At 35.7% G+C, this 19,283-nt stretch overlaps 1 protein-coding gene across 1 annotated transcript in view; it reads right to left on the bottom strand.

The window, feature by feature from the left end:
* LOC128552797 (contactin-4-like) overlaps nt 1-18,391 on the bottom strand; it is a 51,851-nt gene extending 33,460 nt beyond the window's left edge. The window contains exon 1 of the mRNA XM_053533864.1: nt 18,259-18,391. Coding sequence (XP_053389839.1) covers nt 18,259-18,304 — 46 coding nt within the window. The 5' untranslated portion in view covers nt 18,305-18,391. The remainder of the gene's footprint in view (nt 1-18,258) is intronic.
* Nucleotides 18,392-19,283: the final 892 nt, after the last annotated feature.

Raw genomic sequence — 19,283 nt, 5'->3', positions numbered from 1 at the left:
AACACTTTCAAAATGATTCATTGAAATGATAAATATAACCAGTCTACCTATGTTGTTACACATACGTGATAACAATTTAACTTTTTTGTAATTTCACATTTTTGGATATATACATTTTACATTTTGATATATAAATATTGTATAAAACAAGGTATAATTATTGAGAACTATAAATAACTTCGGCTACAAAAGTTAGTAACGTTTCTTAATGTTGTAAAAATTCTTTAAAGTAATTTATGCATTATTTTACTTTATTTTTATGCACTACAACACTTTCTATCAGGGCCGCACTACAACTTATAAAATAACAGTCAGTATAAGCCATGAGAAAAGTGTGCCTATTGTATATTAAATACAAAGAGATTTAAACAAATGTAGGTCATATTTTGTCAGCCTGATCAGTTGTTGGGAAAAGGAACTATCTCATTTGTCTTCCACTTCTGACCAATGTTAAATGTTGGCTTCAGTTTACTGGTCAGTTCAGAGTTGTTCCCCTTAGATTTTCTTGGATAGGTACCATCTCTAAACATCGTTTTCGGAAAGATAGCCGAACAAAAACTTTCAAAAACCAAACGTTTAATCTACCATAATAAGTGTTGTCCAATTTTCCAATAATTTGATAAATTCAAGGGCCGTAATTCTGAGAACCTAGACTGATTAATGATTTCTTCCGACATTTGTATTACATATATAAGTTTATGGTGGGTTTTGTATACCAATGCATTTTATAAATGATTTCAAACGACATCACTCTGACCCTTATAATTTACCATAAAAGTGTGGGTAGAGGTAGGTTCTACATCTAAAATGTTTGGTTATAATGATAGTATTGTATCAGATAAAGATCCTATCTCTCTTCTAAAGAGTGCACAATTCGAGCCTATTTTCAGTCTTCTAATCTCCACTAAGATGAATATTGAAATCTGTATCAAAAATTATACAAGAGGTCCAAATTTCATTGCTATTTCCCTATATAAGTCTATATAAATCATTTGACCCTCAGGGCGGGGCCATATGTAATCATAGGGGGATTATTTAAATAATCTTGGTAGATAAATACTAGATAATGCTACATACAAAATATCAAAGCCCTAGGCCATGTGGTTTTGGGCAAGAATATTTTCAAATTTTATCTTTATATAAACTAGAATGTGTCTGTAGGACACACTGGTACATTTGTTATAAATAAGGGGCAATAATTTAAATGTTTGCAGTCTTAATGGGGTATAGCCTCAACAAACATTTTATGAAAAGGATTCATTATTCTAGGCCCTATACTTTTTTAACTATGAGCATCACAAACAAAACATCCAATATTTTGGCTATTTCAAGGGCCATAACTCTGTAATAAGAGCTAAGATTCTCAAGAAGAATGCCAAGTGTGTAAGGTCACATCCCGATAAAGACTCCAGCAAGGTTTCCAGAATTTACATCTAATGCTTTTTGAGCTAGGCACATAATTAGGTGAAAAAGTGTTTATTTTTTACTATTTCAGGGGCCATAACTTTAAAAATAGGGGGTGGAGCCAGCCAAAAAATTAAATGTATGCAAGATATATCATGATAAAGACTTATGCAAGTTTTCAACCATTTGTGTTAATTCTTTTTGAGCTAGGTGCATCACAAGGTGAAAATGTGCATTTTCTTGACTATTTCAGGGGCTATAACTTTAAAAATAGGGGGTGGAGTCAAATGAAAAATAGGAGGTGTGCAAGTTTATATCATGATTAAGACTCATGCAAGGTTTCATGAATCTATATCAAACAGTTTTTGAGCTAGGCATGTCACAAGGTGAAAATGTTCATTTTTGACTATTTCAGGGGCCATAACTCTGAAAATAGGGGGTAGAGCCAGATGACAAATAGGAGATGCGCAAGTTCATATCATGATTAAGACTCGTGCAAGGTTTCATGAATCTATATCAAATACTTTTTGAGCTAGGCATGTCACAAGGTGAAAATGTGTATTTTTGACTATTTCAGGGGCCATAACTCTGAAAATAGGGGGCGGAGCCAAATAAAAAATAGGAGGTTCGCAAGTTCATATCATGATTAAGACTCATGCAAAGTTTCATCAATTTATATCAAATACTTTTTGAGCTAGGCGTGTCACAGGGTGAAAAGGTGCATTTTTGACTATTTCAGGGGCCATAACTGAAAATAGGGGGCGGAGCCAGACGAAAAATAAGAGATGCGCAAGTTCATATCATGATTAAGACTCGTGCAAGGTTTCATGAATTTATATCAAAAACTTCTTGAGCTAGGCATGTCACAAGGTGAAAATGTGTATTTTTGACTATTTCAGGGGCTATAACTCTGAAAATAGGGGGCGGAGCCAAACAGAAAATAGGAGGTTCGCAAGTTCATATCATGATAAAGACACATGCAAGGTTTCATCAATTTACATCAAATACTTTTTGAGCTAGGCGCGTCACGAACTTCGGACGGACGCACGCACGCAAGGACGGACGCACCGATGTATGGACAAGACCAAATTTATATGCCCCACTACTCATGGGGAGGGGGCACAAAAATGTGAGCCTTTATAAACCATGTGATCCTAGGGCGGGGCCATATTTCACACTAGTGATATAATTTGAATAATCTTCGTACAGGCCCACTATATGATGATATATATATAATAGCCGTATACACATGCGCTTAATGACTTTGCAGGTCTGAACGAGAAAGGAGCATGGAAATATTTATGGAAATAGGTTCTAAAATTGGCGGTAGTGAACGCTTTAATAGTTCATTGTTCATTGCATGATAGCAGGATATTTTCTGGAAGGACTCAAAATTGGGGAAGAAAGGCTTAGGTACAAAATTAGATTACAAGTGGACATAAATAATTTAAACATTCACCTATATTCTCACTCATTTAGACATAAGCATGTTTGGTACTATTTTCAAGCAAATATGTATGTTTTCAAATTTCTTGATGTGAAACCTAAACAATGCGCAGGGTTGGGAATCGGGACAGGCAATCGTACTGCGTTATATGTTACGTACTGTGATGTTTTCTGGTCATTGTCTACGGAACTATATCTTATTCTAATAGGAATATAGTCTTCATTTCGAATGTTCTGGCTAAACGTTGGCAATTGAACTGGTTAGCATGATTTACGCAACGATACGTGCCGTAATCTTAAGTCAACAAAAAACTCCTTACCAGTTAGAGATACCTTAAAATACATATAAAATTTGAAAGTAACATCTATATTGTACCAAAGAAACGTGGTCTTGGTTTTTCCATGCAGTCAATTATAAAAAATGTTACAATATAAGTTATTTAAAATAACAGTAAAGGGAAGTTAATCTTAAGAAAACATACTAAGTCCACGCAAAAATCCTAACCAGGTAGAGATATGTAAAAATACACCTAAAAATTGGATGTAACATGCATGTTGTACTGCAGAACAGTGGTCTCGATTTTTTTTACCCTACGGACAGTAATAAAAGTATTACAATATAAGCTATTTATAGTTACAACAAAGAGAAGCAATTCTCATCTTGGGACCTGGTTCTTGCGCATGACACTCCCGGATATGGTGGTAAATATTTGTGCCAAGTTACACCAATACCCCTCCATGCTTAAAGAAGAAATGCTCTGGTCAAAGTCATTCTTGTATCTGACCTTTTGCCTCTAAGTGTGACCTTGAACTTAGATCTAGGGACCTAATTCTTACTCATGACACTCCGTCTCATGATGTGAACAATTTTGCCAACTTACATCAAAATCTCTTTATGCATGAAGAAGATATGCTCCGGACAAAATCATTCTTGAATTTGATATTTGACCTCTAAGTGTGACCTTGACCTTATACCTAAGGACCTTGTTCTTGCGCATGACACTCTGTCTTTCAATGGTGAACATTTATGCCAAGTTACATCGAATTCCCTCTGTGCTTGAACAAGATATGCTCCGCAAAATGTTTGCTGTCGCCGCGTCAGACCTCTTCACATCTTCAAGTCTTTCAATAAAATGACCATTTTAATAGCTCAAAAAAAGATTTTTAACATCATGGTCTACATAAAGCTAATTTAAATCACCATGTATATCAAGTACCCCCAGCATGCGCAAATAACAGATCATTCGCGCAAAATATAAAACTAGAATGCGCAAATAAATGGCAGATATTGCCGATGAAGGACCACACGGTGAGTAAACTTGCCAATATTTTTTGTGCTAAAGAGACTGGTAACAATTGAATATGTGCATACGGCTGTGAAGACATTGTGCTATAATCGGAAGTAAGTAAATTCTCTAGAAAATCATTGGTTTTTAAAACCATTCTTGAGAATAACCACATGGAAACCGTTTTGACATTAATGCATTGTTTATCTCATTTTATAGGTAGTCTGGCAGCTGATTAGTTGAGTCAAAGGACTTGTGACATTTAATAATGAAAAGGAATAGATAAACTGGGTTTCATGCACTTTTTATTAGGTAACACCGAGATAGTATTTTGGAAATAAACTTTAAAAAGTCTTGATAATGCCATAAATAACAATAACGATAACTCATACAGTAGGAAACATAAATTGAAAAGGCAGTAAAAATTCTATTCCACAAAGTTTTGGTTTTGACGGATGCAAGATTGAAGATCTAGGTAATAAACTATTAAACTTTTTCTTCATTAATATAAGTTCAAACTTATAGGTTAATCCCACAGTTGCCTATATGTATATAGGGCAAAATATTGCTACGGGCAAATTTTCTTTAAACTTTGTGTACTGAATGAGAATCAAGTTTAAAACGTAAATATGTATTAAAAATCATAGGTAGCCAGGCTTGATCTTGAATTATCTGCCCTTAAAATAAGAAAATACTCAAAAATCTAATTTTCAAGGGCAGATAATTCACGATCAAGGCAAGAGAACTATGCATTTTAATTTATATTTCAGTTTCAGACTTCATTTGCAGTCAGTATACGAAGTTTAAAGAAATTCGGTCCATGGGAAAGATCAGGACTTTGCGGTATCATTTTCTCATGTTCATAGTTAAGGACATTTGCAACAGTCTCTATATTGACATGGGGCAAAAATATTCTTACAGAAACAATTTATTCTTTAAACTTTCTTTTATTGACAGAGAATCAAATCCAAAACAGAATAATAAAATAAAACAAACCATAGGAACTTTGCCTTGGTCATGAATTATCTTCCCTTGAAAGTCTGAAAATACTGAAAAAACCTACTTTCAAGGGCAAATAATTCAAGATCAATCCTGGGAATCTATGATTTTAGATGCATACTTCCGTTTTAAACTTGATTCTCAGTCAGTACACAAAATTTAATGTAATTCTGCCCGTAGGAAAATTATTGCCCTTTATACATATAGGCAACTGTGGCATTTACCCTTCAGAGAAATGTACTGAAGAGCATTAATGCAAGGGGTATGTTATTTATTAACTCGAAATTATGATAAGATACCCGGGCAGCGTTTGCGCATAAAAATGTTAAGTCTGGAAGGTTTTCGACCTAGTTTGAGCCTATTTGACAAGGATATATAGACATATCCTACATGAACGTGTCCTGGATAGATCTAGAATTTGCGGAGAGGTCATGGAAGGTGACCGGGAAGCATTCAAACTGAAATATTTCACTATTTTGACCATATCTGGAAGGTTTTCGACCTAGTTTGAGCCCCTTCCACCTAAACATACTATACATGTAAATTAAGCTATATATCCTGGACAAAGTTTAAAATCTGGAGTAGTTCTAGAGGCTATGGGGTAGGTCATACATTGATGTATGGTTGTGTGTGTTCAAGTCGCTTCATGTTGGGTGCAATGTATGGATGTGTAGATAGATGATTCCACTTCGAAGAGTCAAATGTCGTCCATTAGATTTTTGGCCTTTGACAAACAGACAGACGTTCAAATTTTGTAGATGAGAGGGCAAAATACGGAGTCTAAATTTCGTGCTATTAACTCGAAATTTTGGGTAACTTTACTCGACATTTTGACTTATTACCTCGAAATTTTCGAATAAAGCAACTCAAAATTTCAACTTAGTAGCTCAAAATTTCGAATTAAGCAACTCGAAATTTCGAGTTACTTAGTCGAAATTTCGAGTTAAATATTTCGAAATTTCGAGTTAATAAACAAAACGCACCAGGTACTAATGCTATTCCGTAGAAAAGACTCATTCTGATAAATGAGATTTTGAGGGAAAAAAGTACATGTATATTTGTAAAAGCAGAGTTAAAGTAAAATTTTAGATAACAATTGTAAAGAAAATAAACATTATAAAACTTATCAATGATCTAGATTCAATGACAGTCACAGGCATTGGCGGCCTTAGCCCAACAGTACTTGAATAAGCATTAAACGTTTCAGTTCCGATCATAACAGATCTAATCAATCTAGCCATACAAAACAATGAATTCCCGTAATTTCCAAAGACTGCTGAAGTACTTCCTGTTCATAAGGCTGGAAATACAGCTGACAAAATTTGAAAATCTGACCTATTTCTATAACACGGGTGGTAAACGCGCAATCCAATTCCCACTGGGAATACGCTAAAAATGGGTTGCGCGACTCCCGGTGCTGGTGTTGCGCATCAATATATACAAAATCGAGGAAGGTAGGTTTTTGTTTTTGTTTTTGTAAATAATGACACATTTACGCGTGTTTTCGAAAAAAAGCAAAATGCTATTCGACACAAAAATGAATAAAGATCATATATATTAAATACCAACTTATTAATTTAAGAATCAGCTCTGTTATCACGAAAACTCTGCTGGCTAGAACTGTCAAAAAAGCATGGAATCATGGAAAATGCAAATTGTCTAACTCTTGTGCCTTATTTCTGGAAATGTGACGTTTCTAATGATCAAACATGTGTAAAGCAGTCATGAATATTACATACACTTGAATGAAATGTTGCTTTTGCGAAAAAGATTGGCAAAAAAATCGGGAATGGGGATGCGCCCCGGGAATGAAGTGGCGCGTATACATTATATACATTATGATGTATACGAGCAAGTCCATTCCCGGTGCGCAACCCCATTCCCGATGATTTTTTGTCAATTATGTCCCCATAAGCAGGATTCGAAGCAAATAATTTTGATATTCGTTACTTTATAACATTTGAGTTATCATAAAAAAGCATCAGATGTCCTTAGATTAGGCATATGAGGTCAGAAACTTCCATTTTTGTTGATTTCATATTTTTTACAAGCTTCGTGTCGCCTGAGTTTTTGTGATATTAGAGCCGAATCATAAATTACAAACCAGATATTTTACACATATGATGTATTATCATATTTGTGTCGAATAGCATTTTGCTTTTTTCGAGAAATTTTATTCTTGTCTCATACTTAGCAAACTCATAACTTCACTTACCTCAATTTCGTCTTTTTTTTACGCGCAACACCAGCACCGGACGTTGCGCACCCCGTTTTAAGCGTATTCCCAACGGGAATTCGATTACGCGTTTACCACCCGTGTATAATTTCTACTGAGGCATGTCACTAAACACTTATTCGCATATCTCAACAAACATAACTTGATACATACACCGCAGTCAGACTTTAGACTTTAGAGAAACCAATTCCTGCCATACTGCACTAATTAAACTCATGGATGATTGGCTCACTTATATAAATAATGGAGACACATTTGGTGCTATTTTTATTTAAGAAAAGTATTTGGTCTGATTGATAATGAAATTTTAATTTAAAATTGACTTATTATCATATATGTCAATATTCATTGCTTTGGTCGCTCAACACGATAAAAACGAAAATGTTGCAGGCTCGGTTATTTAAATGAACGGTTTCTATGTATGATTGCTAATAATGAAAATGTTAAATATATATCTAGTTCAAGCTAGAGTTCCTCAGCCGTCTACATTAGGATCTTAATTTTTCTTACTTTTTTTTTAAATGACTTTGTTGATGACACAACAATACTCACCCGAAATAAAGACCATACAGACCATACAGCTGTTCATACAAATTTACAAAATTGTGTATATGTATTCAAAATGTTGTACAGTGAAATCAATATGGTGATTAGTGTAGAAAAATCATTCTCATGAGTTTAGTTACTGTACATAAAACCACTCTAACATTTCACATGATGATAAAATACTACCAATACTCGGAATAAACAGATAGATCATTTGTGCATAAATATTTCACGTAAGATGACATCATTTAGTTTTCTCTCAAAATATGTTACAAAAAATATTTAACTTGATTAAAATCCATACATACTTCCTCAAATCGATTATGGTTGTGTTGTTTTGTTTTGTACATCTGCCTACAAGAATCACTTAATAAGATGTCACCATAATACAGTAAAAAACGGATTGAAAATGTTTTCTATTCTAACAATAGATACCTAAGATTGGTCACAAATGACAATCTCGGCAATATAATATTATGATAGGTCATTCTCGGTTGGTGGTCCTAAGATGTAAAATGAACTCCCCTACGAAATCATAAATTGTGAAACTGTAAGTCAATTAAAATTAAAGCCCTGAAAGGACTGATAGCCAGTACTAATTGAGTGATATTTCAACTGGTCAACCTGAAGAATCAACATTTCATTGTGCGTTGACTGGTCATGATTTGAACAATGTTGATAGAGGTCCACTAGACAGTCTTACATACCGAATATCTAAGCTCTGTGCATTGTGGTACAGGACAAGAATATTTTTAAAGGTTTTCCCTATACAACTCTATGTAAAACTAAGTTTGCGCCAAGGCGGGGCCAATTTCAACCCTAACCCTAAGCCTAGAGCGGAGTGATTCCGAATATTTCGAATGTGAATATAAAGTTCATAATTATTCTAGAATTCGTTGCTGCTTGTTTTTGTTGTTTAAAACAGTAGTCCTTAGTTGCTCACAAGCTCACACAATACCAAAATTATAAAATATAAACATGGGATTATGTTTTTACACGTCCAGAATATTTGTGTGATGCGGTCACATCTAAATAGAAGGAAAAATAAACGATGCGAGGTTGATACTTGGTAGTTGATTTAGAGGTATAGCCTGTTGCTAAAGCACTGGCTAAAACATAACAGTTTTTAGGGTCTTGGTTCGCGGATTGCAAATAACATTTATTCTTTCACCACTTGCAAATGATTTTATCTTCTGATAAACTAGATTTTAAACTGTTTTCATTGTACAAGATACAGTTTATGTCGCAATATGAATTTATTCGTAATGCATTATTGCAATTTATATCTGTCACTTCACTGTCTATTTTACAAACTTAGGATATTTTTACAGTATTATGTTAGTGGTCCATACGTTAGACTGGCTATAGTCAAATATGGTATAAAGGTATTGTTTTATAATTATCATTATATTATATGCTGTCGGTTATTTTTTTACGTTGTCGTTGTTCTTTTTTTTTTCTTTTTTTTGTTGGGTTTAACGTCGCACCGACACAATTATAGGTCATATGGCGACTTTCCAGCTTTGATGGCGGAGGAAGAACCCAGGTGCCCCTCCGTGCATTATTTCATCAATGGCGGGCACATGTGTAGAACCACCGATCTTCCTCAAGCCAGCTGAATGGCTTCCTCACATGAAGGATTCAATGCCACGCGTGAGGCTCGAACTAACATCGGTGAGGGGCAAGTGGTTCAAAGTCAGAGACCTTAACCACTCTGTCCTTTGTGGTCGGTCGAAGCAAGTTATTAAGAATAAATGATACATTTATATTAAAACTCTTCTGTAGAATTTCACTGAAAATCAAATTTCGAAAACTGACACCAAACAAATGAAGTAACAAACATTACAGTTTAGAATCAAAATTATCGGTACATTGAAAAATTCAAAAGGCTCAACTTTCATTCAGTATTTATGTTACCAGTCTGTGTCTTTTGTATAAATTTAACATAATCTTGTTATGAGCCGTTGGCAAATATATACGTTTTCTTTGTCACTGTCACTGTGCAAATGTGAAAATATCAGATTTAACAGCATGCAACAAAGTTCGACTTTTCAAATGCCATATCACTAGAGAAAGTATTCTGTTGCCGAGGAACCGACTCAGTCTTGGGCCTACAAGTATCTCTTATATTCTCTTACTTTGAACTTGCTTACTTCTGCCTATTCTATTATATCTAAACTGCTTATTTTAATTGCTTTTTCACTTTTTCTTGCCTCTAGCCGAAACATAACGGTCAAACTGATGACATAGTTTCGTACGATGTAGATGGAGATGTAGAAAGCAAACAGAATGAATCAATGGCATAAACAAGTCAAAATGGTCAAACAATTTTGCTTAAACATATGTCATAGTCATGGAACGTTCCCCTCTTACGATGCTAAAAGAGATATCGCCTTACATACAAAAACACAGCGACACAACATTTTAAGAAAAGCAAGAGAATCTTGGAACCTATGCACTGCATTGAGGATTATCACAGTAAACTAGTGTATAAAGTTTTATTTCAATCTTAGAAGTGGTATGTGAGGTACATGCTTCCATACCACATACACCTACACCAACATGTGTTAAACCGAGGAAACTACATAACTTTAACATAAAAGTAAGAGGCACATATTTTGCAAGGGTGAAAAAAATTGTCTGTACTGTGGTTACTTTTAAATTGGTAGGAGAGACGACAAACAAACGTTTCTTTGTAATTGAGCACCACACCGATTTGGGTCTCACATTTCTAAAAATGTATTTGATCCAGAGTCATCAAACCTCACAGCATGTTAGGCTATGCACCTGGTGTTTTAGTAGGGATCTCACACAGCCAGTCGGAGTTATGCCTCTTAACGTAGTAAAAATAATGTATAAAAAGGCCTATGTTTGTATCGCAAGTATCTCAAAAAGTATTTGACCCAATATCATATTGCATTGCTGGGATTTTTTTCATCATGTGAACTTGAGCACGTTTGGGTTTGTTAGAGATTTCATTCAGCCAGACCAGAATTATGGCCCTTCATTTAGTCAATAATTTGAAGAGAATGGACACTAATGTTTGTATCGCACGTTCCTAAAAACGTTTTTGGCTTGGGGTATATTTAAAGAATCATTAGAGGAATATTACTGAGCATCTGAAGCTGTGCACCTGTGGCTTAAAGCGGGATTTTCGTCCGTCAGACGAGGGTTATGGTCCAAGATTAAGTCAAATTGTGCATAAATGACAAAACAAATTACGTCGCATGTATCTCTAAAAGTTTTTGAGCGTGTGAGTGAGCTGGATTTTACGGCGATCGACAGAATAATTTCATAAATCGCCGAATATTTTTTTTTTGCTTGACATAAAAGTGCTTGACATAGAGTCATAAAAATATTACAGGATACGCAGCTGGTGTTCTTTTGGAGGATTTTGCAAAGCCGGACAGAGTTATGGCCATTGACCATTGTTAAATTTATTTATTTATTTATTATACCACATTTATATAGCACTCTTTTCATGCACATGTACACGTTCAAAAGTGCTTTACAGACTAAATTGCAAAAATACAAACATACGCATACAAAAAATAATGCATTCTACATTAACTCATTAAGGACGCAGATCGCATTTATGCGTTCATTTTAACTCTTATCGAGTACCGCATGTCGTATTTATCCGTCAAAAGATAACAGGCGTGTATGCCGAGGATCGCATAAATGCGCTATCTGTCTGATAGTACTGTATGCCGCGTGACGTGATATTACGCTGGTAAGAGTACTAACGATTGGACTGCTGTCAAAGTCAGCTAATTAAATATTTTACACTAAAAATTTATAAAACCCGGAAGCGATCGAAACTATCAAAATATTTATTATTTAAGCATGTATTTTCAATATACTCATCACCAAATATCGAAACTACAAAGTTATTTCTAGGTATTGCCTGTTTGATTTTCTCATTCTATTATACTGTAGAGACTTTCTTTTTGATTCAGTATTTGTAATTTTATTAAATAAAGCATAATTCTGTTCTTTTATAATGTCATTTGCTTTAAATTTTAGCGGTAAATGATATTTGAATAAATATAAAATAATCAAATAATGGCTGTTTTTTTTATGTCAAATCTTTCTTGAATATTGCAGTTTTCCATATTCGTGTTACTTCAGTAGGCCTGTAAAACAATTTTGCAAATTAAAATAATAGTAAATTTAAATTTTTTGAATAGTTCATAAATTGTTGTATCAGATGTGAAAATTTCAGTTTTATTCATCTGTTATAAACAGATGTTTGTCCCTAATATTGATCAAAGAATGCCTAGATCTTATCGATTATTGATTATCAGTGAAAATCCACAGGCATACAAAGCAGATAGATTGATAAGTGGCTCAGGAATGTATCGGAAAATTGATGCCAGTAATTAAGCGGCGATATGGCTGCAGGTGTTAATGAGTTAACAAAAATCATGAATGTAAAAAGTATAGATTAAACAAGATAAACATACATACATATTTAAAAGTATTTAAGTGACCCTAGGATAAAATACTGTTCTACGCTGTTTTATGATGAAGAGAAAAAAAACATCAATGTATCGGTCAGTTAACAAATTATTGTACAAAGAAGTGGGTTTTTTACCAGGCTTTTGAAAGCAGCTAGCGTAAATAAATATACATAAAGTGCTGTGCATACAATTATTAGGTAAGAACGTTATTCATCATTTGAACTTGTGCACGTGATTTTTTGGTGTTTTTTTGTTTTTGTTTTGCTTTCCTTTTTTTAGACGCGGGGTGGGGTGGGGTAGTGGTTGTACCCACAAGAACAGATTAATGGCCCTTTGCCTTTGTCAAAAAAAAAAACTTTGTGCCTCAAGCAACTCAAAATGTACTTAACCTAGAGTGAATAAAATATAAGAGGAATATTATATAGCATGTGAAGTTGTGCACATGGTGTTCTCTTTGGGATTTCACTCATGTAGACCAGTGTTCTTGTCCTTAACCTTGTGAAAAATGCACATAGAGTGTTTATAAGTTTGTGTTGTATACATCTTAAAACAGTTTTACCTAGTCATGAATCCATGTACAGTTACATTACTGGGGGCACTTCTGTGCTATGGACACATCTAGTTGGGGCCTAGTTTCCAAGCATTTAATAAGAACAAAGCAGCTGACAACTGTGGTAAACAAACTAACGTGAATTAATTTAACTCAACTTCTAGACGATAGACCTAACTCAAGGTTCCAAACAAACAAATGATGGATACCAGTACCAGTCATGCACTCAAACAGACTTATATCGCATGTCATGAAAGTTATTTAAACCTAAGAAGTAAAGGCTGGTGATCTGGTACCGGTACCAGATCACTCCCAGTAGGGTACCAGAGTGCCATATAGGGAAATTTCTGGTACCCTACTGGAGAGAGATCCGGTATCGGTACCACATCACCATCCAGGTACCAGATCACCATCCAGGGTGCCAGATTGACATCCAGGGAAATTTCTGGTACCCTACTTGGAAGAGATCCGGTACGGTACCATATCACAAGCCAGGTACTAGATCACCATCAGGATGTCATATCATCATCCAGGGTGCCAGATTACCATCCAAGACGGTGGCATATGCTTTACCTGTAGACAATAAGAAAAGGTACTTTCTTTCGTAAAAGAAATGGAGTGGCCCCGGGCCGTTGTGTTTGAGTAGCATCTCTACTCAGTAGGGGCTCTTTAGATGTAGGACTGAACTCTACCAACCTTGACGTAGCGTCGGCACATGTATCTCCCTCCATTCTCTGCCTTTCTATCCACCTCAACTGCTCTCTATCTCTTAAGGATCGAACGATCCTTAACGCCTCATTCGTCCTTCGTTGGGTCTCCCTCCACCTCTCTTCTTCTCTCCTAAGCGTATTGAGAATGCTGTTTTGAAGAACAGCAGCTCTGGCTTCGAATTGTTGCAGTTCTTCGATTTGCTCGGCAATGGACTCCATTCTGAACAAATGATGGAATGTAGGTCAATGTACTTGCTTATATGGGGATCGCGCGGACCGGATAGAGAATCAATATTTTAGCCAATGAGATTTGATCTTACATGGAGGACCAGTATCTACATGGCTAAGCTAAAAAAGACCAGGACCTCTGGTCTTTTTTAGGGAAGGGTATGGCACCTTTACTACTACCCCTAGATAGGAAAAAATAACAAGGAATATTGTGTGTACACATTTTTTATTGAACAAGTAACTGTATTTACAAAAGAACATTAAGGATACAAATAATCATGGTCTAACACAAACGATTTAAACAAAGCTAAAGCAAGTTTATCAGATTGATCTGCTGTACAACACTGACAATGTTTAGGTTTAGCTAGTGATCTAGCTTTTGCAGAAAAGTGTCAGTAGAGTTGTTTAAACTAAGTTCCAACGTCTTTGTCATTGAGATGCCAGTATCTTGGCTCTAAACGAAATTTGATAGTCAACAGTCTCTAAATCATATCTTCTGGCAAAAGCGTCCAGAGCCAATATGCAGTAAGCACACACATGGCATTGCTTCTACTTTGAAGTCGTATGTTGTTCCTAGTCCAGCTTCGGGTATTGTTGTCCAAGAAGGGTGAGTCGAATAGCTTCTTTTAAGGGTGGTAATCCATAAGAGTCAACGTAGATAGCTGTATTTTCTCTGAAGTACATAACCACCCAATGTTCTCCATGTTTATTTGAGTAATTTGTGTTCACTATGTAAGCCTTCACATGACAGGGTTTCTGCTTTGGTAGATGATCTTTGGGGGCACACTTCTCTATTGAAGGTTCTCAATATAAACGATTTATCCAAGATGTATTGAAGCTCGTGTGTATTCATGATTCCAGGCGTCTTTCACTCTATCTGCCCATATACTCATCCAGTTTTTCCAGGGATCTGATTGATGACGGGCTAACTAATGTCTTATATCCCGCATATGTAGGGCTTGTACTTTTTCGCTGCCATTTACTTCCAAGAGCTCTAGTTTTGGATACCACTTTTCCATGACATTGTAGGGATTCAGTTTATTGAAAGCTTTTTTAATGTACAACTCCACCCACTCGTCCGTAGATGTGAACAAATACAGTTGATGCTGTAATTGACAGGGATGATCCACTTGACATTCAAAACAGTTCTTATATACTTCATCGAAGATGATTTTTTGAAGTTCTTCCACAACACAATCGTTTAAGGTGTCTCGCATACTCTTCAGTTTTCTTTTAAATATCGGTTCGTGATATTTCACCTTCTCAGCATCTACTCTGAGTTTTCTGGCATAAGCATGACCATTCATGTTTAATAATCTGTGACGGCCCGTTGATTTCAATTCGACTGTCATATTCTCCGTACACTATCACGTTCACGACGGTAGGAAGTTGTTGTGTAAACTGAAGATCTATTCTCAGGTTCCCCGTTTTTATAGGGTGAAGTTGACCTTCCTCGCAACATTGATCTGCGGTGAGATCGAATCACCAGAGAGTGTACCCACTTTTATATTCTGTCATAGTCAATCAAATCGACCGGTTGAGTCCAAGAGCTCATGTTGCCTGGTAGAGTGACATGTAGGATCGCATATTCTCTATTTTTAAAATCTGGTTGGAAGGCTTTGTTGTGAATGATTTTTCCGTCGATACTGACTTCTAATTCAGACAAATTGAAATGTCTGAAATCAAACGGATTGGTACCGGGGGAGGGGCGGGGGGGGTGGGGGGCTCCATTCACATCTGCATTTCTCACCATACCAATGATGAGTCGTTTTGGAAGTTGTTCAAGAAACAAGTTATCATCAATTTCAGATCTCTGTCCATCGTGGATCGTAAATGTTTTCGCTACAGCGCGTCGTATCAGGATCTTCATGTTATGCTAAAATATGGTCTGATTAAAATCGTAGGCCACCACTGGAAGTAATTCAACTGTTCTCAAGTTGAATCCCACTTGCTAGATATCAACCTTTCCTTCGTCGGTGCCCATGAGACAGAAGTTGGCGGAGGCTCTGTTCAACTTAAGGTATATTTCAATTCCATTGGGGAGGTATTCCTCTTGTCTTGTAGGAATAAATCCAGATGTAATCTTCCAATGAGTTCACAGAATTTGCTTTCGGCTATACGAGTTATTTCGACGTTTCCATCCATCATTAGCTCCAGCTCTAGTATTATCCTGCATATGAGTATCTGTATCTTTATCCCAGAGTTCAAAAGCTCGCAGTTGTATGTCTTTACAGCCTTTGTTGTAGGACAGGAGATTTTCAATGTAGGCTCTGTACGGAAAGGTGTGCGAGTTGCTCGAAATCAGTTTACTGTTCAAATACAGAACGTACTGTGGAAAAAGTTATTGACCACAGAAGTTTCAGTGTCAGCCCCATATCTGTTCCATCAGGCTTAGTCACTTTGAATTTGAGGTACAAATAGGACTGATTTAAATCAGTCCATTTTTCTGTTTGTGGAGGAATAATAAATTCGATGGGAGCTGAATTATTCAAAGCCGAAATCGGGTAATGTTCCGTCCATTGTCCATCTTGCATGGCTGACATGGTTGGAGGTACAGCAGAAACATCAAGTTCCGTTTTGCTACACTCGCAAAGACCGTGTTGCATGAACCTTCTGTGACTACGTCTCAACGTCCTTTCTCGGCGAGGTTTAGATGTAGACTGACAACGAGACTTTGTTTTAGAACCTTTTATACATTTGGTCATAGATTCTCCCAATGATAAAGCTTTAATATGAACACATCTGCGGATGTCTCTAAATTATGTTTGTACTTGTAGCATGTGTAAATTTTGAGTTCTGCTCAACCCAGGGCTGGAGGGCGTGGACGGTAGCTTGCATTTCCACTACCGTCCATGAACAGGCTCAATCAAACCGAGCCTGCAGCATTTTCTATTTAATGCCTTCTATCCACGAGACTTTAACACCTGTTTTGGACTTCTCCCTAACATGATATCTTTGACTGCATCCAGACCTTCATGTTTGAGGGCCTTAATTGCTGATTTAGCCATTGGTTTAAAAAAGGAGAAGTTGTTTTGATAGCAGATTTAAAGACTCAAGTCCATGACTATATTGGCGTGGAACACCACTATACACGGGATATATTGTGATTATAAGTTAAGTCGTGATTTCTTTCGAAAATGCAACTTCACCACATACTTGCATCAACAAACTGAACGGTTTGTCCAGTGTCACCCCTTATATTTATATCTATTTCATCAAAACTGGAGTCGGAGATTTGGACGTAATGCAAATTGACAAATTCTTCGTGAACATGACTTAAATCTCTCTTGCTCGGTTCAAATGGAACCACTAGAAGGTTTGGTGCCTCAATATCTCACAGAAAAGTAAAATCTGCCAGATCAGAATAAATGAATAAATGATTAGTGCCAACATTCAAATCCACACCGTAAGGAAAAGGATTTTCATCCCCCGGATAATCTTCTCCTAGATGTTGACTTTCTCCCCCTTGCTTAAGTAATAAACTAGGATGGAAATGTATACCCACATGCTGTGTATTTGTATTGAATTTGATACGTCTCTTTGGTTTGGAATAAACAATATGAAACACACATCAAGTTCTTTTTGAATGGCATTGTCGATTTCAGTAATGAGATACTCTGGAGAAGTGTCTACACTATATATGTCTTATTTTTAGCTGAGAGATATAAACTCTGGTCAGAATGTGTGTCGTAGTTGTTAAATGTACAGTCCCTTAAAGTGTAAATGTTATTGTCTCTATGTCCCTAAATAGCATTAGCCACATCTTGTTAACAGAGTTGCAAACACCATCCCATCGGTGCTCTCGGTACTTTGATTTTAGTTTTAAAGATACAGATAAAGTTACAGTGATGTCTATCTTAATGCTGCGTTTCTTAACTATGTTAGTATATTATATAATATAAAAGATCATGTAGTCGAAAGATATTGTGAGTTACCCATTTAAACGATTTGGAAGATTTGTTTTTTTATAAATCTTGAAATATTAATCTTTCGGCTTCGATGTTTTGTGTATCTGTCACAAGAAACGAAATCAAAAGCAATTGCTATTTCTTTAGATATAGAAAATGCAATTTGCCTCAAAGAAAACGCCGAGAAAGCTCGTCAGTGAAGTAATGGCTCTGTATTTTGATAGGATAAGTGTACTAAGGAACAATACGATGTTGAAACACTCGCAATTTACTGTGGATGGAGAACAAAAAGTAAAGGAGCGATTCTACGAAACAATATGCCAACATGCAGTAACACTTAGCAGGGCTAGATCTAGAGGTGTTCATTTTTATGTAAAAGGGTGTGACATATGGAAATATCAAAAAACGTTCTGGATCAATACTACTGTCTGTTTCATGACAATTGCACCTTGAGATCTAATGTACAATAAATGTAAATGTACCTGTGATGAAAATATCCGTTAGGAGTATAACAGCGGTGAATTTCATTTTCAATCCCTATTTTATTTACACAAACATTTTAACCTTTACGAGCTAGTCCGATATCAAATTCGATCTATTTTCTTTGGTTTGAACTAAGGAAGTTATAAACGTATTTGAAAAAGGGGGCGTTTAAGCGTTTCAATCTATTTGTGAATAATTTGTTTGAAATTTCATACTATAAAATTTAATTATTTAAATATTATAAATTGAAAGGAGCTATGATCTGCATATGAATATGAGATGTTGTGGCTCATTTACATTCGTCAACCTCGACACGCTTCTCTCATAAATAGACTTTACAAGTAAATAGTTAAACAAAGAAACTGTAAACATTTTAAAAGAAGGAACGAAGGACCTGTGTACTATTATTGGTAAAACATTTGGTTTATAATACAGATGACAGCCGATTCTGGCTATTTTTGATGAAGTTTGTAATGATTTTATGCGTACGATGCATATGACGTAAATGATGAAAAACAGAAGAAAAAGAAAGCGCGATGAAAACACTGAAAGAGTTGCACCAGAGAAGTATTATGACGGACATATATGGAAACTGAGACTGTGCTTCTAAAGGTAACTTTGAACTTTATAAAAGATCCAATTTCATCTCACAACATTCATTTTAAATAAAAATACATATCAAGGACACATTTATCATTATCAATAGATAGAAAACTTGATAGCTTTTCTAACTGCAAACAACAAAGTGATTTTGCCGCATAACCGTTTATTACTTTGAGACGTTCCCTAGGGTTTAAAGACTAGGAAGTAAAACTTAATGATATTGCGATAACACTTACAGTAGCTAGGATGTGTATAGTGTATATTGGTCGTTAACGCGTGAAAATATTTTAATCGGTGCAAAATGTCATAGATTTGTTTAAATGTTTCAAAGGAAAATATACTTTATTCAATGCATGTGCAGATCTAGCCAATTTTCTCGGGAAGGGGATGGAGAGAGGGGGTCCAACCGAACCCTTACGAT

This window comes from Mercenaria mercenaria, unplaced genomic scaffold, assembly GCF_021730395.1.
Source record: "Mercenaria mercenaria strain notata unplaced genomic scaffold, MADL_Memer_1 contig_3163, whole genome shotgun sequence".
Taxonomy (NCBI): Eukaryota; Metazoa; Mollusca; class Bivalvia; order Venerida; family Veneridae; genus Mercenaria; species Mercenaria mercenaria.
Note: the sequence above shows the minus strand (reverse complement) of the source record. Positions and strands in the feature narration are given on the sequence as shown.